The 26,056-nt window shown below is 40.1% G+C and overlaps 1 protein-coding gene across 12 annotated transcripts in view; it reads right to left on the reverse strand.

The window, feature by feature from the left end:
• SCAPER (S-phase cyclin A associated protein in the ER) overlaps window positions 1–26,056 on the reverse strand; it is a 151,807-nt gene that overhangs the window by 13,864 nt on the left and 111,887 nt on the right. For 11 of the 12 annotated variants that reach the window (XM_071813778.1, XM_065847607.2, XM_071813779.1 and 8 more), the window contains 4 exons: window positions 24,678–24,907; window positions 20,713–20,868; window positions 10,950–11,187; window positions 7,687–7,836 (listed from right to left, as the gene is read on the reverse strand). In XM_071813778.1, coding sequence (XP_071669879.1) covers window positions 7,687–7,836; window positions 10,950–11,187; window positions 20,713–20,868; window positions 24,678–24,907 — 774 coding nt within the window. Of the gene's footprint in view, window positions 1–3,656; window positions 3,927–7,686; window positions 7,837–10,949; window positions 11,188–20,712; window positions 20,869–24,677; window positions 24,908–26,056 lie in introns of those variants that run through there. The other variant, XM_071813784.1, reaches the window with a different exon arrangement.

Genomic DNA, 26,056 nt, shown 5'->3' on the forward strand with positions numbered 1-26,056 from the left:
TATGTTGCAGTATCACTTCAACTAAGTGTTACTTCAGCTGAACATGATGAAATGGGCTTGGGTTTTTTGGGTCTCTTGCAGGCTCCCACCCTTAGAGCAGCATCCAAGTGCTTGGAACAACTGTCAGCTGCCCGAGCCCAAAGCTGTGAACACAGAGCAGGCTGGCGTCCCCTCCCCGGGGGCTGGCGGTGTTGGGGACACTCACTGGGGGGCTGCAGAGACTTGGAAAACTTGGAGTTCATGGGAGAAGTACAGGGAGTTCCCTCACACATGAGGCGAGGCAGACAATAGCTCACAAGGCCCGATTAAATATTTGCAGGCTTTAGACTTTGTTTTAAATTTCTGTGTGAAATTGAATTCTCATGAAAAGGCGAGACCGACAGGCTGGGTGGGCAGGAGGCAGAGCAAGGCGAGTGTTGCGCAAGCGGCCGCCTCCATCCTCGCCAGCGCATCTCCACCGGCCAAACCCAACATGTTCCAGGCCCAGGTCTTCGCTGAGAAGAAACTGCTTATTAAGCCGGATTATGCCAAACTCTGTGGTGTTTTTTCAATGTGGACAGAGGTCCACTGGGGACTAAGCTGAGATCACCAAACTCTTTCTATTCCTGACCCAGGAGTAAGATTAGAACGTCGCCCTGCGGAGGCGGCATTAGCCGACTGCTCTCTCTCTTCATCTCTAAGCTTCAGTCACGGACTGTATTTTAAGGCTGTTGAAAGTTCTGGGTTTTACGATGTTGGGAGCTGAGTTTATTCTTTTGCATTTTCCGTTTAAGACAGTAAGATAAATCCAAGTGCATTCATTTCTCGTATTAATTCCTATACACTCTCGGCACTCTCTCTTCCCCACCTACAGAAACCAGACAGCCATCATGAACTGAAACTAAATACACTTGATTTCATGTCAAGTCTTTGCTCATATTAAATTACCTTCCCCACACCCTCTCAAAAAAAAAAAAAGAAAAAAAGAAAAAAATTACGGGATGCATTTTGGACTGTCAGAAATACAATTAAGATGTGATGCTGAAATATGCAGTCATACATGCTTTTGCTGTATTTTATTTGTTTTGTCATAGATCATTCTTAAAAAAGAAAAAGGCCATCAGTAAACTCACATAACAACAAAGGTGTCTGACAAATTACCTAAGCGGCAACCCCCTTTTCACTGACTGCCTAGATAAGAATGTCATCTTTTCTGAAGACGTTGGCTCACTTCAGTGAATTTATGTGGTCTGAGTATGTAAGGCTGATAGAGAAAAAGCATACATTTCAGATCTGGTTTAATTTACTCCATTTCAACTTGGTGAGTTTAATCCTTAGGGGATTTTTTGTTCACAAGCTGAAGTGCTCCTGAATGGTAGTCAAGACTACAACTTCACATGAATCACTCATTTGCCGAAATCAGCTATTCCACAAAATTCAGCAGGCATATTTTTCATTCAGAGCTATAAAGCTTTGAAAGGTTGTGGGTGGGTTTTTTTTTTCTGTTTTTTTGAAAGGTATAAAGAATTAAACCCACAACCTCAGCAGGAAATCCATGCTCCCAAAAATCCCTCCTCTGAAAAGAAACTAACAAAATCAGAATTAAGTCATTTCAGATACTATTTACTCACAAATACGGACATTGACTATATAGTAACTACCAATTCCGGCGCCTTTACTCTGTGTTGTATTTTCAAAAACTGCACCTATGAGGTCAAAACTGTTCCACTCACTCCATAGTCCCAAGAGCAACATGAATGATGAAAGCTTAATGATGGCCGCTAGTAAACAACCCATATGGAAACTCCACATGATATTTTTATAACTATTCCTCCAAGTTCTCCTGTCAACTTCTGATTTTCACGATTTTTCCATTTTACAAGTATTTTTCTCTCTTCATGGTACCGCTAGAGGAAATTGGCCACATACTGAAACTCAATACGCACTAACACTGTCAAAAACACAGAATAGTTTCCCTACAGAAGGAAAGTTTTAATCTACAGTCACTTTGTACGTGTCCCTTACAGCTCAGCAGTACTTGTAACCATTGGCAGGATATATGTCATGCACATACATACATATGTGATATACACTTACTGTGTGCTAAAGCATACTGCTATTTTATGACAGAAGTAAGACTTGCCACATGAAAAAAAGCTTAAAAGTAAGAAAATAGAACAATAAGTCTATCATTTAACAAAAAAAGAGAAAAGACCACTTCCGGATGAAACATCTCTGAGGGACCATCTACCACGTCCTCTTTGGGCTGGGAATGAGTCAAAAGTGTCACGATCCTTTCAGAACTGTGCCTACCATATAATATTTTAATTTCTTCTTAATTTCATAATAAGTGAATGATACTATTAAATCTAATTGTTCTATTTTCAACATATGGATTATTAGATATTACCACTTCATATTTGTAAGCTTACAGTAAGACTAACGTAGCGTTCTTATGGACATGAGTGCCTAGGGATAAAAGGTGTGGAGTGACAGAGAAATAAGCCAGTCAGACTCAGGAACTGGGACACAAACGTTCGGGGATGAAATCCCTTCTTCAGGACACAGAGTTTCTGTGTCCAATTTTTTCCAGTTGCATCGGTTATTCTATGAGAAGTTTTTACTTCTATCTACAAAGCTTAATTTTATAATTGTATTTTTAAAAGCTGCATACTCTTTTCCATAGCTCTTTCACAGAGATTTTGTTTTGCAATCTAGTAATAATATGTTTTAGTCTGATAATTTAGAAGGACAAAGTTCCGTATCCTACAAATCCCAAAAGTTAGTGAGATTCTACTAAAGCACTCTAAATACAGTGTGTGTTAAAGACTGAAAGAACAAAAGCTGGTTTTATTTAAATAAAGGTATAGCAATACAAATGAACAACACGAGTTCTTTTAGAGCCTGTCAGGCAAGATCCTGAGTCTGAGGACCTGATTTGTGATGACTTTTCATATGAAAAATATTCACTAACTGCAATGAATATGGAAAGACTTTTATTCCCAATACAGCAATGTGAAAGAAGCCAAATCATCTGTCATTCATGTTAATTTAATTACGGGACCACATTCAATTATCCAATATAAAATGCAAATGAAGTGAGCTGACATAATATGCTAATTATATTCATTATAATAATTAAATCAAACAATGAAGGGGAATAAAAATGTAATGAAATAGAAGGATATTTTTAATTAACAAGAACATTTTAATTAGAAACTGTAATGTCATAGTCCGATATAGTATGGTGGGTTTACTGAAAGACTGGACATTATTTTTATTGCAGTTTCGTTTTACATGTCTATCCTTAGTATCATGGGACCTGTTTTTGTATGTTAGTAGATTAAATGGTGGCCAACAAAAGATAATCCGTTTCCTTGACCATACTTCATGCAAAGCAGATGCCTAATAAAGCCGAGCTCCGCTGTGGCGTGATTACAGAATCCCGTCTCGAGAAACGCTGGCTGTCTGACTCTGTAGTAAACAAAGGTTCACGTGCCGATACAAAACAGACAGCGCAGTTCAGGCTTGACTAATGACGTTAAAGCATTTAAAACACTAAAGAAACACTCTTTGCTTTTTGAAATTTTCAGTTTCATAAGTGATTTATTTCGTCAGTGACGGCAGCTGCCCTGAAAAAGCTTTATGAATGTTAAAAATAAATACAGAAAAAGGAAAGTAATATTACTAATGTATTATATGTCGGCAAAGTCAGCAAAATCACAGTCTTTTTAAAATAAACAGAGCAAGCGCTATCAAAACACTGAGGAATGCATTCCTCAGGAATCCATTGTCCTCGTCGCTCCTCGACAGAATCGCTTGGGCCTGGACCAAAAGGCAGACGCTGACTGGGAGCCCGGGCTCTGTCCCCACGGGGCGCAGGACCCTGTGAGCCCCTTTGCTGATTTGGGGATCCCGGGAGCTGCGCTGAAGCAGGAATCTCAAAGCTATAGGAGACAAAGCAACTCTCCTTCTTCATTTGCCACTAAACTACATGTAAAGAGTTATACAGATGCTGTAATAAAACCAGGCAAACCTATATTACATTAAATGATAGGCATATGATGCTCTTGGAAGATTTCTCCTATGAATGTGAAATATTTAGGATATTGCCCTTTTATTATTTTGACTGCCTAGCGGAAATAATTCATTTACTTAAATCACAGTACTACTACAGAAGGTCAATGTTGAGGTTGATGGGCTGTAAAATTTCCTTTTTAGAAAGCTATCTATTCTCCAGGCTGGGAAGCTGCAAATTTTTTTAATAATTAGAGCCTTTTTTTCTTGATTCCAGTATGCTGGTTTGGATATTTATCTGCTGATGTGTGCAGACAGAGGAATTATAAAAGGCACACCAAAAACTCCAAACAAATATTTGCTCTTTTTTTTTTTTGCTTCCAAGAGTTGAAAGGAATGAAAACATACAAAGTTTTGTAATAAGAAACACAAATTTAGAGAGAAAAAGACTTATTTAAACTACAGACATTTCAAAACAAATGCCCATTTGACTGCAAGAATAATGTGAATCTGCTTTGAAATACAACAGCTATTGAGTCCTTTAAAGTTTGTTAAACTACTAAATAAAAACAGCAATCAGGCTCTATGGAAATTTTGTTTTCATAGCTCAAGTCTAATGTATCTATTTTTATGATGCTGTTCTTTCCAGGAGTCCAAGCCTACTGTTTGAAAGCTTTCACTGCAAGAGCCATTTTTTATTTTTAGTAGGACTCTGCAGATGAATCACAACGAAAGAAAAAATTGGAAGCTCATCATATAATAAAAAATTAAACCATAACTGAATGAACTGAAAGCACTTCCCTTCTCATGAAGGCATCGTATCCCTATCGGAAGTCACAACACTAACAGCACCTGAAAATAAGGACTGTAAGCAACTTGTACTGCTTTGCCTAGTAGTAAAAGGAAAAATACTTCATTTTACTAAAAAAATCTTGCCTGCATTTTGCAAGTACCCGAGTGAGGAACGTCACAAGTTCTTAAAAATGTGTTTTTAAACAAAAGAAACCAAACCAAAATGCCACTTCCTCAGTCAAAAACTTATTCATTAGGAATATCAGAAATCACATCAGAAGTTAAGCACATCATGCCATCTCTTGAGACAGTGCCGCCAAAGCGAACCACCGTAAAAGACCAGTTTTAGTGTGTGAAAAGTACTAACATACTGTGTTTTTTAACCAAAGGCCTAACCTTCTCTCAGAGTTGCAGAAGCTCCCTTTGCATCCTGAAAATTAACTCAGGCCACAGGTAGATTAGTGATGGCACATGACCCTGACCCCAAGCGTACAAGCTGAAGACTGCAAGCCCCTGCCAGCCCCCTGGCTGGGGAGGACGCTGGCAGACGGACCCCGGGCACGTCCTTGGTGTCCTGCCCGCCCACAGATGGACCCCGGGCACGTCCTTGGTGTCTTGCCCACCCACAGATGGACCCCGGGCACGTCCTTGGTGTCTTGCCCGCCCATAGATGGACCCCGGGCACGTCCTTGGTGTCCTGCCCGCCCACAGATGGACCCCGGGCACGTCCTTGGTGTCCTGCCCGCCCACAGATGGACCCTAGGCACGTCCTTGGTGTCTTGCCCACCCATAGATGGACCCCGGGCACGTCCTTGGTGTCTTGCCCACCCATAGATGGACCCCGGGCACGTCCTTGGTGTCTTGCCCACCCATAGATGGACCCCGGGCACATCCTTGGTGTCCTGCCCACCCACAGATGGACCCCGGGCACGTCCTTGGTGTCTTGCCCACCCATAGATGGACCCTGGGCACATCCTTGGTGTCCTGTCCACCCACAGATGGACTCGGGGCACATCCTTGGTGTCCTGCCCGCCCACAGATGGACCCCGGGCACGTCCTTGGTGTCCTGTCCACCCACAGATGGACTCCGGGCACATCCTTGGTGTCCTGCCCGCCCATAGATGGACCCTGGGCACGTCCTTGGTGTCCTGCCCGCCCACAGACAGACCCCGGGCATGTCCTTGGTGTCCTGCCCGCCCATAGATGGACCCTGGGCACGTCCTTGGTGTCCTGCCCACCCACAGACGGACCCCGGGCACGTCCTTGGTGTCCTGCCTGCCCACAGACGGACCCCGGGCATGTCCTTGGTGTCCTGCCCGCCCATAGATGGACCCTGGGCACATCCTTGGTGTCCTGCCCACCCACAGACGGACCCCGGGCATGTCCTTGGTGTCCTGCCCGCCTGCTGGCAGCACCCCAGCAGCTGTGCTGGGGTCGGGGGCTGTTGGTCGGGGTCGGACCTTCGCCCTAGGGCGTAAGCACCAACAGGCGCTACAGACTGCGCTGACATCGCTGGTGGGAAATCCCTCTTCTGTGCTATTCCTGGCACGTTTATAGCTGTAAGTCCTCCATGCAATGAATCACATCTGTTTATACTTGTGTGCCAGAAAAGGAAATTTTTGGACGGCAGAGAAAAGACAACATCGTTTGCTGGCACTTCTGGATGCCAGCACGACCGGTGTGTCGCAGTGGGAATAAGAAAATGGTAGCAATGTCACAAGGATTTTCAAAACAACCACATTAAAAACGTTGCCTGCAGTCAGCTCCAGATCCTGAGTGGGATTTGGTTGCACAGGGTAGGAAGGCTGCAGGGTCCTCCCTCTGGCTGTGGCCAAAGCCACAGAAACAACACTATATAACTCCGCTATATAATGATATAATACTTCTGACAGCATTGTCAGCTTTAAGATATTGTGACATTCCAATTGTAAGAATGCTATTGGACAGCTTTTCTCTAAACCTTTGCTGACAATTTGCAACACTTCCTTCTTCTGCTCATCAGCTTAACTGAGGGCATTAAGCTCCTCGTCCTGAACCCCCACCCCAGAACGAAGACAGGAACCAGGTGTTACAAGTATGGAGAGAGAACAAGATGAGTAACTTCACAAAACACACCATTCAACTGAATCACACCACAGATGCAGGCACCATAACACTGCTTCTATGAACCCAGGGTCAGGTTCACACACTGAAAAATAAAGAGCTGGTGCCAATTTCTACCCTGCCCAATACACCCTGAGATGCTGCATACAAGTTGAGCAAAGTCGGAGATTTTTAAGACCAAAATGCTTGAAATATTTTTGAAGTTTTGTGTCTGCGTTTTATAAGCGAGTATGAAAAGTCACAAAGCCCACTGACAAAAGTGGACAACGAGCAAGGAAGCTAAAGGGGAATTTCCACTGTTTGTTTGACAGAGTATTTGGTTTACTACTAAAAAGATTTAAGGACAAGAACGGCTTAAACTTTAGAGAGGGCCTTGGCTACCAGGGATATGGTTACATTGGAATCCGAGCACATCTCCATGGCAGACTAGCTTACTTGGCTTTAAGAGGGCTTACCTGGGTACCACAGCCATCTGACCAACTTGACACAAAATTAATTTGGAATTAAAAATGTCAGTTGCTGAGAATATCTTGGCAGTGAGTAAGGCTGGTTAAAATGAGTGCAATCTCAGCATCTCTGACTGCATAGGAATATGGAGTTTGCTTATGGCCACATAAAATGAAATGTTTTTGAGTGAAGATGCAACTTCAGCTTCTCTTTTGCAAACGCATATATTTTGTGCTCACAGGAATCCCAAATGCTTCAAAAACAATGTTGAGGGGATTAGTTGCCTTGAGGGATCCATGACTAAATATGCCCTTGATAACTTCTGATCCCCTTTTCCATTTGCCTTACCTGATTATCTGTGTTGTTTACAGTAAAATAGCCCACACAGATAATGACTTCATGTAGCAATCCTTCACAGGTATGTTGGGAACAGTACGACAGCAGAGAGCTGATAATATGCCGGAATGCGAGGGACAGTCCTTCAGCACCCACAATAGACTGAAAAAAAGGCCAAGAAACAGAAATTACAGTCCAGCAGTACATTATAGAAAATGTGAGAATTGCGCACACATCGACTGCATCCTTTTTTTTTTGCAAAGTATAGACTATGTTCTTTGTTGCGATGACTTTGGAGGAGGACAGAATCAGTTCTTTTCTTTCTGTAGCTTACCGTTTACAATGGGACTATAACATTAAAAGCCACAAAAATAAGAATACATCTGAATTTCAGAAGGACACAGGAAAAATTGGATTCTGCTTAGTTGAGATTCAGTGTAGCATTAGGTTGACCATTTCATTTGACATACATTGCATGTTCCAGGAAAACTTAATGCTAATAATATTTCTTAGTAATATGCAAAAGAAACCAAACCATCTTCTTTTCTGCAGAAGAGCGAAATGCATTTCTCATTAATAACTCGAGCTCTGAATGGAATACAAAGATTAATAACAAATAATGGGTTTTCAAACATTAAAAAAAAAAGTTAGAAACATCCAAAAGTAGAGAAGACTCAGCTGCAAAGCTTCTTGGGATGCTTTTTAAAAGTGGGCAAATTGCTGTAATGTGGAGATTCAGAATTAGATTTTATCTGTGCAGCCTACAGCCTCTATTTAATAAACATGTCAAACAGACAGAGCGACACAAGGTCAAAGGGGAAAACTAAAGCACAAGGAATGAGCACGACAGTCTACTCAGTCTTCTAACTCTAAGAAAACAGCAACGCAGACCTGTGAGAAAATCTCTTGATTTTTTTCTTGATTTTATACCTTGTAGCCTGTGTTACGTACAAATATATACATCTCTCAGTCTGTAACATAGTTTAGTTTTAGCATTCTCCAAATCTGCCCAGCAAAAGCAGAATCCTTGACAATTAAAGCAGACTCAGCTGTGGATACTTTCCATGCTGAACCTCAAGCGTTAGTATATTTTCAAAATTTAATGCACAATACAGCCACCATTTCCTGCTTTACATCATGTAAATGCCGTGTCCTTAGGTCCGCCCTTATTTAATTAGTGCTGTCCACGCATGCTGTGACCTGGCACTCGGGGTTTAACCTTCCCTGATAACAACAGGGCAAAGGGCACCTGAGTTTGTGTATAAAAGTTAAACTAATTTTTCAAGGAAACTATGCTTCCTTTTTCACCAGAATTAATATCAGCTCAGGATCCTGCGTTGTTTCTCACTACCATCTTTCAATTGTTTAGACTGTCAAATTAAATGAAATATATACCCATGAGCCATCTGTGCTAATACAGACTCCAGAATACCAGACCTCTTCTGTTAATCAAAAAAACCTATCCTATAGTCCTACTATTACATGATAGAACTACTCCTTAGAGATAATAATCAGACAGTACATAAACTACGCTTTTTCCCTCTGCTGTCTGCTAGCAGAATGGACAGCAAAGTGCCTCAGGTGCACGTTGATTTTTTAACATCACAGAAACAAATCCCATTAATACATGGACAGGGATAGCTGCTGAGACTACACGAGCGTGTCTGTCCATCACAAATGATATTACGGCCACAATTCAGTAGGGCAGCTAAGCGGATACTTCCTGAGCGGAGCCCTGCATGGATGAGCTGAAGAAGGAATTCACACTGGTTAGTTTCTACCACCTTTTATGCAATAATTACTATCCTGCAGTGTTTTATGTAGAACAAACTAATGGAGATCACAGGATGTGGGAATTAATACTGATAGCTTGCTATAAAAACTCATATATAATGGTAGTTGGTAGAGGGATAAATGCAGACAGCGTGTGTGGAAACTTACGCTTTAAAAACTAATAGTTGTTTCCTCAGGTACCAGTAGAACAGCCCTTCAGCCGGCGCTATTTGTCACAGTCCCCTACGAGCTGTAACTGCCCCGATTCAAGTCTTACTCCCTGGTGTACACCTGTAACATCCACTGCAACAAATAAAGAGCCAGTCTGGAACCAAGAACTAGGCTGTAGGAGAGAACTACTTGGATACACCTTGATTTACAGACAGAAAAGGGAGCTAATGGGTGGTGTAAGAGCTGTAATACATAAAACTCCAATAAATATTGGAGCTTCTGTGCTTCATAAAAAAACCTCACAGCACCATGACTGGACTGGATCCTGCAACTGCATCTACAGAGATGCATGTTGTAACGTGCAAATTGCTTGTTGTTGTTATCAGACATACTAAATGTAGTAAAAATCAAAGTCAAGAAATACGAACTGAAGGAGACTTATACCGTATGCTAAAATTATTGCTCATGCAAACCTCTTGCTGAGTTTAATGCATTTCAGATGGAGCGTGTGGCACAACTTATATACAAATTATATATTAAACGAAACAGAAACTTATGAATTGTGTAAGATTGATGCTGCTAAACGTGTTTTGCCAAGCAATGTTTTTTGACAAGTGTTACATTAACAACACAAGAGCTTTGCCAATTTATCTGAGAAAGACACTAGTATTTGTATTTTCTTTGTATGGCAAAATTAGTCATTTACACTAGAAATCTGTTCACAAAAGAATGTAAGAAAAGACTTATCTTCCCAAGCCTCAAAATATGATATTTTTGAGATTTTTTCATGAAAAAAATATGAAAAGTTCAACTTCCAGTTTTTAGACAATATAATTTACTTGGATTAAAAAAAATAATATATATTGATTTCCAGTTTCAGTTGCACAATCTTAATATAAGTGGCTACTGAAAGCACTGAAAAATGTAAATTGTGGTAACAATATAAGCAAATCCTTTCACATTAGAAAAAGGCTTATTTCATGCTTTTGACCAAGACTTTTTTACACTTTTGGGGCTTATTAGATATTAAAAGTACTATGCTAAAAGTGAGGGGTTTTAAACAGAAGAAGTAATGGATGGGATTCAGCATTTAGCACTGTCTAAATTCCCACTTTTTGCTTAAATTCATTTGCCATAGCTGTTAGGAAATAGGCTGCATAGCTATACAGTGGAAATAACGATAATTAGCAATCTTAAGCAGGAAAACACCCTCAACATTTAATTGCGAAGGTTCCTTTAACAACCAAGATCTTAAAAACAAATCTCAGTCCGAAAGTATAGGCAGCAATTAACATTTTCACGCTAAGCAAAAGTTTTAAAACATCTTTTACCTGAAAGGCAGGCAGATCGAGAACAGCAAAACTATTGAAGAAACGTAAACTCTGAATGGCAACCTGGATTGTGTTCGTGGCGTAGCTGTCTTTGGGACTGGCTGTGTTTGGATCTGAAATTGTCCCGTGGAAAAGAACACAGTACAGCATATGCAAGACTCCAACCAGATCTGTAGACTGAAGAACTGCTGTTAGTCCTGTGGGGTCCTGACGTGTATTATCAAATATGTTGCAAGATCTGTCAAAAAAACATTAAACCGTCTGAGGAGGAGACCAGCACTTGGTGAGAACACTTGCCCAGGATGCAGTACTTCTGATAAGCCAAATGTTAGAAAAGCAGTAAACTGTTAAAAACGAAAAACACTGATGTCTAATGTGTCAAGAAACCACAACATTTCCAGAAAATATTTTCAATAATCAGGGCACCGTCTCGTCTCTCTTTAACTGCAGCTGTATCTTTCAATATCTCTCTGCACATGCTGGTGTCTTTGCTCCCAAACTGGGTGCGTGATATCAGCGCGAGACCATGCAGAAATCCAACAGTTTTAAAGCTGGAAGCCTGGGGACACTTTATGGGCTCCATGTGAGCTCTGTCCCGGTCAGCAGCCTACACTCATCTTTCCTTCTTGCTGCAGCAGCCAGCAGAGGTGGGAGAACTCCCCGGAGCCTCTCAGTGCCTCGCTGATGGGCTGCAGGCATGGGAACAAACTGCCTACCTAAGTAGCAAAAGAAGTTACTAGGACCAGATGATCTTAATCAAATAGTTCTGCAGGAATTTCAGAATGAAGTGGTCGAGCGGTTAACAAAACACACTACTTATTTCAGTCAGATGCTATTATGGGAGACCAAACAGCAGCAAAGCACAAATAAGTATGAAATGCTCGAGACAGACCAGCAAAGCTTGTGCAAACGGCAACTAGCTTTCTTTGGTATCTTTTGGGTATGCATGCAGAATAATGGAGAAGGTTTCTGGCTATCAGGATAGAAAGGCAAACAAGTCAGGATGCCCTTTCCCTTCTCGCATTCAAACTCTCATAATTCCTCCATGATTTGTACTGTTTCTGTTTTTTCACATTATTCATCACCCAGAAGATGATGCGGGACAGTCGCTACTAAGGAAGACAGAGATTGACACCACTCCGGAGGTTAAACAATGTGTAGAAGGCAGGCAAATAAAAATAAGGCACAGAAAATAATTCAACAAGTTTTATATACTCTGAATTCTAATTCAAACCCATCATGTAAATCACTTGAACTTCATTATAGAAATACAATTAGTCTATATTGGCAATCAAAGGAAACACTAATACAGTGAGCAGTAACACTGAAAATATGGTACATCAAAATCTGGTCTTTACTTCATCTATTATGTTTCCATGTTAAAGAAAAAGGAAAAAAAGAAAAAAGAAATGTGTCAATATCAAAAGAGACTACAAAGATTGAGTCTGTATGTTATTTTTTTTAAATTGAAGGAAAATATGAGAGGTGATACAAGAAAATATTATAAAAGGACAAATTAGATGAGGGTCTCTTTCCTTTTCATAACAACTAAAAGCAGAGGAAACAGGAAAAGAGTGGAAACAAGAACCACTTTCTAAAATAATCTGCAACTTGGAAGACCTCAGCTGAACACAGAAACAACTGGACACTCGGAGGGCTCAGAATATTCCTGTTGACCACAATCAGTAAGGAGTTTTCCTTGACTAGAACAGCTCTGGGTGATCTGTTCAGTGTCTGCATCAGAAGCCCTTGCAGAACTCTGGTACACACAGCGCTCTGCCCAGGGAAGTTTCCAGCACAGATCCAAGGCAGGTCAGCTAATCCTCCTTTTTCTGACATAGACACTTGTCTTCAATGGAGCAACTAAACCACAAATTCAGTGACTACCACATTTTGGCGACCATCATCTTATTCTGTCATTCTCACTTTTTCTAGTGAAGCAAAAAAAACAGGTAAGAAAGCACTAACTCATATGTCATCTCTCAATGAGAATTTCTATTTGTAACAGCACACCGTTGCTTTCTTGGACCAAAGAGAAAGAGAGAGAAACAGGCAAAGCAGGAAAACCAACGTGGATTCTCCACGTTCCAAAGAACACCCTGGTACTGGGCTAACTTCAAATATAGCTTCAATATTTAAAGAGAAGAAAGAGCAACAGTCATGTGAAACACCATCTTTGCAGTTACAGCAAACTTCAAGGCGAGTATCCTTGTAAGGTACCGTGAGTGGGCACTGAAAACTTGAGCAACACCTGGCTGCTTTATTCAGCAAGGCTGTTGAGCGACTTCGCCTGTTTTCCAGTGCCTGTATTGCTACACCAGTGACCCCATTACCACAGTCACCCCCACAACAGCTCTGCCAGCCAGTGGTCAGCCACTCACAGCGAGTCAGCTGGAGGTGAACACGTCTGAGCTTACTGTACAGGTTCCAAAACTGGGTGTTTGTTTCATACTTCGATAGCCAACTGAACTCCTTACAATCCTCAGAGAAATCGTGCCATAAAACCAGCTGCAGCAGCGTTTCAGAAGGCCATTGGTGCAGGATTCCCTCAAAATACATGTAATAGCATTTGAAAGACAAGCTGAAGTAAATTTAAAAGATGATTAAAATTATGATTTGATGCCACTTACCTACCGGAAAAGATGACCTACAAACATTCAGCTGCTGCTTTGTAACACTCATAACGACCCTAGCATTTACTCCATAAAGAATTTTTAAAGTACAAAAAAATACTAGAGCTCTGTTTTGGGTGGAGCTACACACAACAATTTATGGCATTACTTTCCCTTTCCTCCGCCTGGAATCCGTGCCCAAAATCTTAATTTTGAAGCTCTGTGGTCTTTTAAGTGAGTGTGTTTGAATGGAGTCAGCAGAGCCGCTTCCTGAGCCCTCACCTGGCCGTGCCAGCGCAGATTCCTGCCGCGCGGCTCCCCGGAGCGCTGGCGCTGGCCCTGCTGCGAGCGCAGAGCAGCCCGCGCGGCCGCACAAAGCGGGCAAGCTAACAGCTCCGGAACACCATGTCTACTCTTGCGTTTGCGTGGCTGTGGATTCCTTAGTATTCCTCACTTTAAACCAGCTTGTGATGCCCAATTATTTATTTTGCAGCACGCAGTAGCCAAAATGTGCTAACCGTCACTTAGCTACACTCAAGTAACTCGAATGTTTATTTCCATAGTATCACATGAGAGCTCAGCTCCTCTGCCAACTAGTATTTCTTGGTTTCAGTCTTAGCTTTTTCAACAGTGCAAAACAGAAAAAAACACTCCCAGTCAAATGATAACCCCAAATTAATTACTGCACATGATACCTCACAGAATTTTTTGGTGACTATATGCCATGAGAAGACTGAGTAACTTTACCAAAGGTTAAAGCTAGCTTGCCTTCAACTCTCACTCCATCATTATTTTTAAAGAATTCCATATGAAAAAGCTTACAGTGCTGGATGAAATCCTTTTACCATTTTGTGCTGCTCTGAGCAGTGAATGAATCAAAATATACATAAAAAAGGCAATTGTAAAACAACTTAAAACGCAAGCGCTACTTTTTTTCACAGAAAAGACCAGGAATTTCAAAGTTATACCATAGGACAAAGTTGTTATTAAAAACACAATAAATAAAACAATCTGTCTGCTAGGTTTGGTGGACTGAAGGAGGTTAGAAACATTTCTTTTTGATGTTGTCTATATTACAGTTAATGTTTATGTGATCAGGCCACTGGCTCCTGTTGGTTTTAACTGTCAGTTATAATAACTTTAAGCCTAAATGTTTACAATAAAAAGGTAAAAGATGTTATTCATACTGGTTGTGGGCTTTAAAGCAGAACGAAAAATGTATATGAAATGTCAGAAAATAAAGCACGAACGTTTGCGTATGCTGCTTGGAGTGATTTTGGTCAAGTCTGCACAACAGTGGATTTCATACATTTAGCGGATTTCTAGTCCACCCCTAAGGTAAGGCCAGTGAAAATTCAGTGCTAATTGTCAGGACACAGACTGAAGTATAAAGCCATAAAAGCCCTGAAATCATAAGATGACAATGTCATAAAAGAAACTTAGGTTTTAAGAAACTAAAGTTAAGAGAAGAGATTCCTACGGATGCGCCTCCGTCTAATTCTCCCATTTAAGAGCTCACCCTCTGTGCCTGCAACAGCTGCCAAAGTAAAACAGTCAGTACGGACAAAGCCCCTTCAATCCATCACTGAACGGAAGCAAGACTTACACGATTTTTTACACTGGCTTATATAGCTGGGCAAACAGACAGGCCTTCAAACTGTAGCAGGTCTCTATATTTAACACAGAAAAACAGGCAAATATTTATATTACGGTCAAACAACCTGCAGGATCTTAAAAAGAAAAGCTGAATGAAATGCAGGGAATTTTCATTACTGGCTGCCGTTACGATTTTCAGCTTCTGCCATCAAGGAGTCTCAGGAATTGGTACGGGCTTTATGACTTACAAAAATGGTTTAAGAACTTAAAAACGTGGATATATCCATCATAGGAAAGATACTAAACAGCGGTACTTCATTGCTTAAAATACACCACTATTTATTAAAAACAGGAATTCAATACAGCTTGATGAGAAACAGCATACTCTGCAGAACAAGTATAAAACTACAATTTTTCCAAGCTTCAATATAAGCAAACTGTTTATATCTGAGAATATATTGTTTTCAAAACCGACTGAGCTAACAAGCAGACAAGCCTCTCTAAGGGTATACATTATAATGTTTGTGTACTTGAAATATATACTCCTGATTAAAAACATGGAGCCAAATGGAAACATGAGTTTTCAAAAGGCTTAGAATACAGTCTTCTTTATTATTATTATTAAGATTTTAAAACTATCATCTGTACTTTTTGCTTCTAAATTATTTTATTTAGAAAGATATGCCAAAATAAAGAGGCAAAATAATAATAAAAGAAGACTAAAGAAGTATTTAGCACCTGTCAGACCTTGTTATAGTTCAGAGTGTCAAGCTAGGAATCACAGTACTGTGTAAAAGCGATGATTTGAAACCTTTAGTAATTTCAAGAACAAGCTGTAGTCAGTTTGCAGCACTTGCTAGACCTGTTGTCTGTTGGAAGTGGTCAGAGGCACAACCAGTGTTCAGACAGACTCGCATCTGATTCACCAGCCAGCAGCCAAAACAGACATTATCTTAATTACCGTAATAAAACTGAAAACAGACCAGCCTACTTCCTCACGTATCTGTGACATGACAAGTCACTATTTTCCGGGATCAGACCCTATATATCTGCAGCTTTCTGCCACTGCAGTTTGTATTCCACAACTTCATTAGCTGTTGACACAGATTTATATGTATTCCACTACTGTTTTGAGATAACGTATAACAGTAACAATTTAGCTACTGTACTGCTATGACATTCTATTTTCCTAGATGAATGAGGGAGCTTGCAGACATTTCTTGCATCAGGGAAACAGCAAAAGTTTGAAAAAGTTGACGTCCCAAGAAGCTACATGATTTGAGGGCCTATTATTTGTAATATTCTCCTAATACACAACTCACTTTCCTCCTTGTGTCTGCATTATTGCTGGTCCACTGTACCATGCCCAGGAGAACATTCCTCCTCAGTGATTAACCCTTACCCTGCACTGCCGCTGACAGCTTCCTCCTGCTGTTTGCATTAACTCTGTGGTTAATACGAATTTCTTCATTCATACTGATGGGTAAAAGCAAAATAAAACATTAACAACAGTCCTTCTTGCAGTAACAACTAAACTTCTTGGACAGAAATCTTAGTTCTGGAGACTTACAGGGAAAAAGGGATATAGGCTTGATGAATGCTGGGCAGTATGGTAAAGGCAGGAACATAAGCAAGATCCTTGCTAAGCTGATGAAGGACTTGCCATATATTGTCTTACTTGGTCTTCACTCCTGCTTTTAGGGACGGGTGAACTGGGGCAGCATGGCCATATTTTTATTAACGCTCCTTGCCTTCCATGCCTGCTCATTGTTCTCTGTCTGGTGCTTACACGCCAAGCATGCTCCATAGGTGTCTTTAGAACTCAAGGGCCCGAAATAGGCCTTTTGTCTCTCATAGTTACAATAATAAACTCTGGGAAGCAAGGTTAGCGTCCTGAACATTGCTGCTGGACATCTGAACTGGATACAAATTGCAAGAAAAATTTATAAGGCTACATAAACACCGTTATTCTGTATAAAGTCTATTTAATATTTTGCTTTATTTCAGGTCAATTAAAATATCTCTGTTTTCAATTCTGGCTACTGTTACTCTTAATGGTGAGCAAAAAAACAGTTAAGCATTATCACGGCCACAATTTTCAAGACTAAATATCAACTGTCAGGTTAATCTTTTGCTCAGCAAAGACAGAGAGCTCAATATTCAGACATGCTGCATTTTATGATTTCTCACTCCATACAATAATGGACAATACCCTTTTTTCAGCTCTCATGCATTTTTTTTTAAACCCAGAGAGAAAGGAGCTCTCACCTCTATTGTTAGTAATGGATGCAACACAGCATAAGAAAAATAGGTCTCAAGTCACACTCACTGATTCTCACTTTATAACAGATAAGAGCATAAAACTTAACAAAACAAGGTTCACGTGGGTTTACAAGTCACTAATATTTTCAACAGATTATATTTTACACGTATTGCACAGTGTTTGGAAAATGTGCTATTACACCCACAGCAAAACTTCAATTAAAAGAATCAATCTAGCATTTATTAGCCAGCACCACAAACTATCATCTGAGAAGATCAATATCAAAGTTAAATCTTTTTAAAGACTTTGACCATTAATGAAAAGAAAATCCCTCTCTCATAATAAGATATAACATATATTCAGAATGGATTCCTTCATTTCAATATCTTTTTATGACATTAAAATTGCGAATCCTCCAATTTATGTTTCTATATTAGCAAGACTTTCCTTTGTGCCTAACTCAAGATTCTGGATTTTTTTTCTAAGTCTACCACAAGAATCAAAAAAGTATCTTAGTTTTGTCTTAAAATTTTATAATCTGCATTATATAGACCATAGACCTCATTTAATACTTAATGCTGACATACTTACGTGATACAATTTGAGGTTATTCTCTCATAATCATTATTGTTGTGATTTTCTGCCTGATGTACAGGTATGTGCAGAAAGGTAGTTAACTGAGACCTCTTCCCTGCCTATAAAACTGTTTGCCATGAAGTAACTGTCCAAATAAACACTGAGTATCAATTCAGAGCTCGGTTTAGAAACATTCCACTAAATTTTGGAATTTTAAGAAATGTTCCTGTGAGGAAGACAGGAAAGTCTGGATTGACAGCTCGTCCTACACCAGAGCTCCAGCAATGGTCTAACAAACTTTGTACCCACAGGACAGGATCTCCTAATTGTTTAAAGCCTGAGATGGAGTGTTGAACTTCTGGCCCTCTGGGGATATTGCAGCTCACAGCTGCAGTGAAGTTCAGAGCAGCCTGGTGGTGTCTGAAAGCAAAGGAGGAGGATCACACTGTACCTGGCCCTTCCTAGCTCATCAAGGATTTCTCTGTTGCGGGCACTGGGGTGGTTTGGGAGCCCGGAGGTGGTCAGCGTGTGTCTGCCACCCAGGGTCTGCTGTCCCATCAGCTTCCCACTCTGCCAATTAGCGCACAGCCCGCTAAGATCCGCACACAGTATAAAGAGCACTGTGCAGAAATACTCCGATGCATTTAATATGAAAACACAACTCTTTATATGACAAATAACAGTCCAAAATATTCTATCAGAAAAGAACACATTAATTTTGTGCTCACCATGATCACCATTGAGGAGCATAGAGAAGTTACCAACCTGGAAACATTCTATACAGGAGGATACATAGAAAGAACAATTCAGAATTGCTCTTGCAAAAATGGTGAAAGCCTGATATTATTTTGGCAAAACTTCCTTCTCATGCTACAGTGTCAGGGCACTGGTAGTACTTACCAGACTTCTTTTCCTCTCAGTACCAACTCCAGTTTTATGATCAGAGTGGTTACTTACTCTGACGTACAGAGGAGTATAATACGGCATGTTTGGTGCCCAACTACGTATCAATGGAGTTGGAGAATGAGAAACGCTGGGTTCTGACAGGACAGGCTGCATTGCCTCCTGCTGCTATTTACCACGAAGGAAAAGAGACATCTGTATTTCTCACGAAGAGAGGCTGCCTTTTGTGCTGCAGATCATGTATCACACAACATGTATTACTGTATTGTGGCATGTTTAAGAATTCAATAAATTTGAGCTCTGTTTCTGCCACCTTAATCTGTGCTGGGCAATACTGTTTTCCATTTAAATCACCTTGAGTACTAAGGACTTCTGTAACATGACAGAATTACACTTTGCATTCACTTTTAAAATGAGGGCTCAGGTGATGAAAGACATTTACTTTAAAACTGCCCTTCTAATCAGTTACACCAAAGCTTTTGATCTAGAAGTGAAAGACAACAGTTTTGAAATCTCCAAGTTCACTTCTCTCATTTCTTTTCATGCTCAAATGAACAATTCAACCTGGAAATTGAGAACAATCAGTACCTTTGGATAAATTCCAAAGCGTTGCTGTTATATGCAGGTAGTAAGATCAGACACTTGTTGGTGTTACTGCAAAGAAAAACGCTCAATCCACCAAAATTATTATTCTGCTACAAAAGACATGTTCTTCAAGAAGTACTTGCACAGTGCTGTATTATTTTGGGGTGCAAAGATCTCTACTATTTGGGTGGAGCATGTGCCTGCTTTAGAAAGTGTAAATATTGTATTACTCAGTCTTATAGTTAGAACTATTATTCTAATAAGAGAAGGGCGATTTTTTTTTTTGGGATGTATTTGACTTTTGGCAGTACTCTCCTGGAATGTAAAATGCCAAGTTGGCAGCTTTCAGAAAGGGAAATTTCAGTAAGTTGGGATGGTCTGTTTGGGCTCATATTTCTTGCAGTTCTTTTTCCATGTGCCTGTGTCCCTAGGTTAGCAGCAACAGCTCATACCTACAGCTTTGTTTCCTATTTTATGTTTTTTTCAAGCCTAGTTTTTCAACCCTAGCACCATTTTACCCTTCAGGAATCACTGTGAAGTTCTGTCAACCTGGTCTTTTCCTGAAATGTGTGACAGTCTAATGGTGGTAGTTTCTCATATGTGCACCCCAGAGCTCTGAAGTTCTGTCTCTCACAGCGTCAGGCTGTTCTGTGCTGTACATGACACAAGTCTGGATTTGCTGGCAGACACATGCCTCATGCTGACTCCCCACAATCCTGACTAGGCTACGATAACAAACATTTTGCATTAGAAATTTCCTTGACAAACGTAGTAATACTTTTCTTTACAGAAAAGATCATTCCCTTACTAACAGTGGCATAACAAAGAATAGGAACTGAATTCAGCTGCTCTAGAGACAAATCAATTAAGAGTTGATTTTTGCTGATAATAAAATGCCTCTTGGAGTCCTCAGAACTGGACACTAAAAATAAGCAGTGATAAAACCCTCTCTGTCATGATGAGTAAAGGAGATAAAGTTTGTAATTCTGATACATGACTTACAAGAATCAAGACTCAGTGCAGGTACATCATTACAGTTCAACGATGAAAGGGTGAGCAGAGTGAATTTCCTGCATTGTCTCTTTACTGGTTATTACTGTGTGACTAAGAACAGTTCTTTTTAACAGCCTCCTCAGAACTTTTGCCTCCATGAACACAGTGTTGGCACAGAGTTCCAGTGGCTGCTGCCTGAGGAACAGGTTAGAGAAGACAGAGCAAGTGCACCTACCTGCCATTGACGGCAAAACACAGCCGACACATTCCATGCAACACTGCTGTGGCGTTTTGTAGAAAAGTTGCTATTTTGGGATTCTCATCCACAGGGCCTTGAACAGAGACGAAACAGCAACACAGCTTGTCTATCAGTCCTATGTTCACCACATAACTAGAAACACAGGAAAAACTGTATTAAAAAATAGTCCCATGTCGGTTTTGGTAACGTTGAAAAGGAAGTAATTTCCACTTCTCTACTACCAAACCACACAAAAAGCAGGTTGTGATTGCATAGGTACTCTTTCTGAAAGGGTTCAACGAAACAATTCAAATTACAATAACTTCAGATCTGGCCCTCCGTAACTATCAGTAGTCTTTGTTGAGAGATCTGTCTGCGGTAAGAGAATTTGTATTATACTGCACAAGAACGATGAGTATAAATGTTTATTTTACCATACTCCTAGAAGGACAATGGAATTTTGCCATAGTTCAATGATTTATAATAATCCTGATAGCTCTGCAACAGCACAATTTCTTTTTAGCACGAAGAGATAAACTTTGTAGGACACACTAATTCAAGAAGACAATGATGTTACCCAGATAACGTTATATTGCAATACATATCTTTTAACTACTGTCCAGCTGTTGTGGGTTGGTGTTTTGTTTTGTTGTTTTTGTTTTGGTTTGTTATTTTTTCTTTTTTCTTTTCTAAAATATATGCAACAATTAAGACACTAACAGAACATGCAGGGAACAACCTTCTACCATTAGTACGAAAGGAACAGACAGGATCAGAAAGTGTCCTCAAGAGCTCGACCAAAACTCAACGCAGAGAAAACCATGCTAGTGACTGTGACTTTTTTTTTCTTTTAACTGAAAACTCCTCTTTTTTGTTGTCAGAGTAGATCAGATCATCACTGCTGATCATCAGGTCACTACTGCTGAAGTTTCTTCTCTGAATTTCCAAATAGCTTGGAAACCTATGCCAAAAAACTTGCTGTTTGTCCTTGTACCAAGATCTGTCTGTCCACATCAGGTTCTCCCATGCTTCTCTCACACTTTGAGCATTATCAACCCCACTTCAACTGTCACTTTGCTGATATCACCTAGTTTCATGTACTTTCCTTTTCCCACCACAGACATTCAGCTTCTCAGACTTTACTCAGTCTCAACTGTTCATTCTGCTGACTTATGTAAGATCAGCTTCCTTTATGGAGACAAATATCCCACTGCAACCACCCCCTTCTTCACTTTCCCCTCTAATTTTCTTCATATTTTCCTCTAGTCTTACCAAGTGGGAGAAACTTTTTGTTAGAAGAACTGCTGTTATGTCCTGTGCCTCCATCTGACTTAATAGACATGGGGAACCAATTGCTATCACACACCAGCAACTGATGCACTGTTTTTACACTGGTAGTTTACCCTAAGCCGTTCTGTTATTAATATTACTCCATTCCCTTGGCTGTTCTGTCTACTTGCTTGTCGAGTCTATTTGCTAGAGACTGTCCCTTACAGTGTAGGTTCCTTCAGATGGGAACATCACTGGCTGTATTCTTCCTTAATGTCAAGACCACTCTAATTTGACTAAGTATGTACCATAATTAAATAATATTGATTCTAGTAAATAAATAATACTGATTAAATAATGCTTGTCACAGAAGCTGTACAAGCATTTATTAAAAATAACTATTCCCTCACATGTCTTACGGTCTGATGTTGAAAGAACATCTGGGAAGAAAACCTGTCAACTTTTCAGACAACATTGTTGCTCCAAGACTCATCTCTCTTCAGGGCTAGAAGCTAGACTTTCTGCCAAACTTTACTCTGATGACACAAAGCTTTTGGAAGCAATGAAGGTGATTAAGAATAAATATACACTGGATATAAAGCAAGAAGTCTAACCGCGCTATGGAAGATTTCTAAAGCTCCTTAAGTATAGCAGTTAAAAACACTTAAAGATGCACAAAGGTTATTAATTGCACGCTCGTTGCTCGGGTTTGTCTGTTCTGTTTCGCAACATGAAAGGTTACCAGCATTAGGTTTCTTGCTGATTTTGATCTAAGGAATCCACCTGATCATACAGGTGATAAGCAAGCTCTCATTAGCAGAATAATTCCAGGAACAGAGCTGGGTGTTAGATATATCACAGTCACAGTGAAATGCTGAGTGCTAGAAATAGGAGGGAGAGGAAGAACTGAATAAAATAGAGCTGATACTGCTAGATGATGACTCAGAAGAAGGCACAATATTCTCTTCCTTTCTGTCTAAGAACATCTCTACAGTCTGCCTGACACCTGCAAAACGTGTTTGCTCATTGTCCACCTTCCTTTACACTCACACCTGGATGCAAAGCAGCTGCTGTTTTGGCACAGAAGAAATGGATGAGAGTTTTCAGTCTGCTGGGACTGTTCATTAATAGCATCCGGAGACAAGGAGAAGATACATGAAGCACTCCCCTCCATGAAGAATTGAGCGCCCAGACATGCGGAATGTCAAAGCTCTCTAATCTACTGCCTCCATCTCCCAGGCTTTTCACCCATGGCAGCACAGTTCAAACGATTTGGATACCCTTTGGATACCCAGACAGCCTGTAGAGAATTGTTTATGCATCAGGTCCAGTAACCCAAATATCAAAAAAACAACTTTCAACTTCCCTCTTTCTTGTCTCATCTTCCTAAAACTCTCATTTAATCAACTCCCCAAAGACATATGATACGATGACCTGGAGGTGAAAGATTCTCATTAATAATAGAATTTGTCTGTTTTTGACTAGTTTAAAATGCCCTCCTCTCTTTTTTTCCTAATTGCACTATTACCTTGTCATCGTGCCTTTCATTCTCCATTTATAACCAGATCCCCTAAAGTGCCTCAGGTGAGGGACCTAGTTGGATTCTCGTGTATCTTCTTATCTGAAGGGTATGCCTGTGCTCGGCCTGGTCAGTGTCAGGTGTCTGCTCAGCACAAATATCAATAAGCAGACCTCCCACCCTCCCATTCATAACTGGGGAGAATACAACAGCCTGAAATTTCACACTCTTTCAAAACCTGTTTGGGGAGAAGGTGGGTTACAGGAGAACAATAAAGTTTTAGAGGTCACTGGTATCTATGACAACTATTTGCTTTGCTTTCCTCCTCCAGCTGTCTTTTTGGTATTCATCAGCATCATACCAGACTTGAAAAGTCTGAAGATTCTCACTGTGGCACATTTTCAGCAGCATATAACCAGATTTTCATTTCTTCAGCGGGCTGAAGATGTGTTCATGACTATTTATATAATTTACTAGTGAAACTATACACTTTTACCAAGGCTAATATGTTGTTCAATATATAATAGTTTTGTATGTATCAATATATATACTAATCACATATACATCAATATATTCAGGTTCAAGTGTTTTTATGAAAGAATTACATTTCAAGTAAAAATGAGCAAATTATGTATTCTCTTTTACTTGACTGTTACAACTGAGTTATTTTGATTGAAATTTTGCCCAAGAAATGTAGTTAGAAAACTGCTACTAAAATACAGCTACATTATAAAAGTTGAAATCAAATTACAGAGATTATTAGGTAATCTTTATAGTAGGAAGTATATATTTTTATGGCAAACTTATAGGAATGCACGTGTAATATGCAGGACCACATGGGCAATGGGCAGACAGTGTTAGCACAGATAACTGGGAGGAAATAATGAAAACAGGAAAGCTGAGTCCTAGATAATTAGGAGATGAAACGGATGGAAAGGACACAAAATACAAGTCCAAAATTAAAAGACACTTGGTTTTCTGTATTTTTCTGTCTGCAGTTTTTTGAGGAACATTTTCATCTGAGAACACAGCATTTCAATAGCTGTCTTGACTACACACCTTAACTACTCTTACTAAGTTAAGTGTTAAAGCAGTTTGTTTCTTTCTTAATTCATCGCCGTTTTCTTTCTCTGTAATAAAGAAGGCTTAGAGAAGTTTGATTGTTTTTTTTAACCTGATCAGGTCTTGGACTCTGCTGCTGAAAACTTCCATTTGCGAGGATTTACTTTTCACTTCCTGTAACATCTTGAGTGCAGTGGAGTGGTTGTTTCCATCCGGGAAGCTGGCAATTAGACATCTGAAAATCACAGCAGTTATCCTCAGAAGTCCTGTTGTTAAACCTTCAAATACCTGCTTATTTACACTTCTGCCTGAAGTAGCATTATGGTCATCTGGAACACTAACCTAAGGAAAGAGAAAAATAAAAGAAAAAACAACCCGAATTCAGTACAAATAATCAAAGTTTGCAGAGGAACACTTAGAAAGTTGTATATGAGTACACCACAAGTAATAGTAATGTAATATAATCTAGCTGTGTTGATGGCCATTGAAGTATTTCACGTACAAGAAAAGGTCTTCACTTTGACTACTACACTGTGTTACCACAAAGATATATTAAATGTCTAGGACACACAAAGTGTTCAGTAATACAGAAGGCAGCTTCTTCAGCATTCCGTTGGTCTCTTATCAGCACCCAGTACAGCATCCTAGGAAAAATATGCAGGCTAAAACTCAGAAAAGTACAGCCACCTAGGAGAACTGAGCTGAAAGAAAAATCACTGAAAGAGAATCGGTCTTGTTTTTAACAAAACCAGGACACTGACACACAGGAACATTGTAAAGGACAACACAGATAACATAGTTCTAAAAGATGCCATGGGAAACACTTTCCATCCACAAATCTCAAATTAGGCATGGAGAAAGTCTGAGCACTTTTATGGATACTTTCATATTTTAACTATTAAGGATAGCAGGAAAAATATATCCCATGAATAAGGCCTGAACATTTCCATATAACATATCACCTGATGACCACTGCACTTGTCCATCAGATGTCAGTCACTCGGCAGTCACGTCAGAAGCACAACATGCAGTTCTCTCTGAACAGATGTCACAGGAACGGAATTCGATTTTTCTAAATCATTAAACCAGAGCCCACTCCTGAAAATGGCAGTGAAGTTGAGCTGCACAACACGTAAATCTGCAGACAAACCTCTATGCGGGATACAGATCTGGAAGGAAATCCTCGTGGAGAATTTAAGTTTTTGTGGCTTTTTTAGATTTATTTTTTCATTTTTGCAGTCCAAGATAACTGAAACCAGCTGACATTCTGCTCTGTTATCATCAAGCAGCAAGTGAAGGGTGTGTGTGGAAGCCCAGCAGATTTGCAGGCAGAATCCTGGGAGCACAAACACATGAATGGAGACGGGGCTCCCGGGTGTGTTCACCGTACCCAATGCTGTTGGACTCCACGGACCAACAGACCTCTGCGGAGACACCTTTCTGAGACAGCCTGAGCGTCCCACATGGCAATTAGTGATCAATATTGGTTGA

Source organism: Patagioenas fasciata, chromosome 12, assembly GCF_037038585.1.
Source record: "Patagioenas fasciata isolate bPatFas1 chromosome 12, bPatFas1.hap1, whole genome shotgun sequence".
Lineage (NCBI taxonomy): Eukaryota > Metazoa > Chordata > Aves > Columbiformes > Columbidae > Patagioenas > Patagioenas fasciata.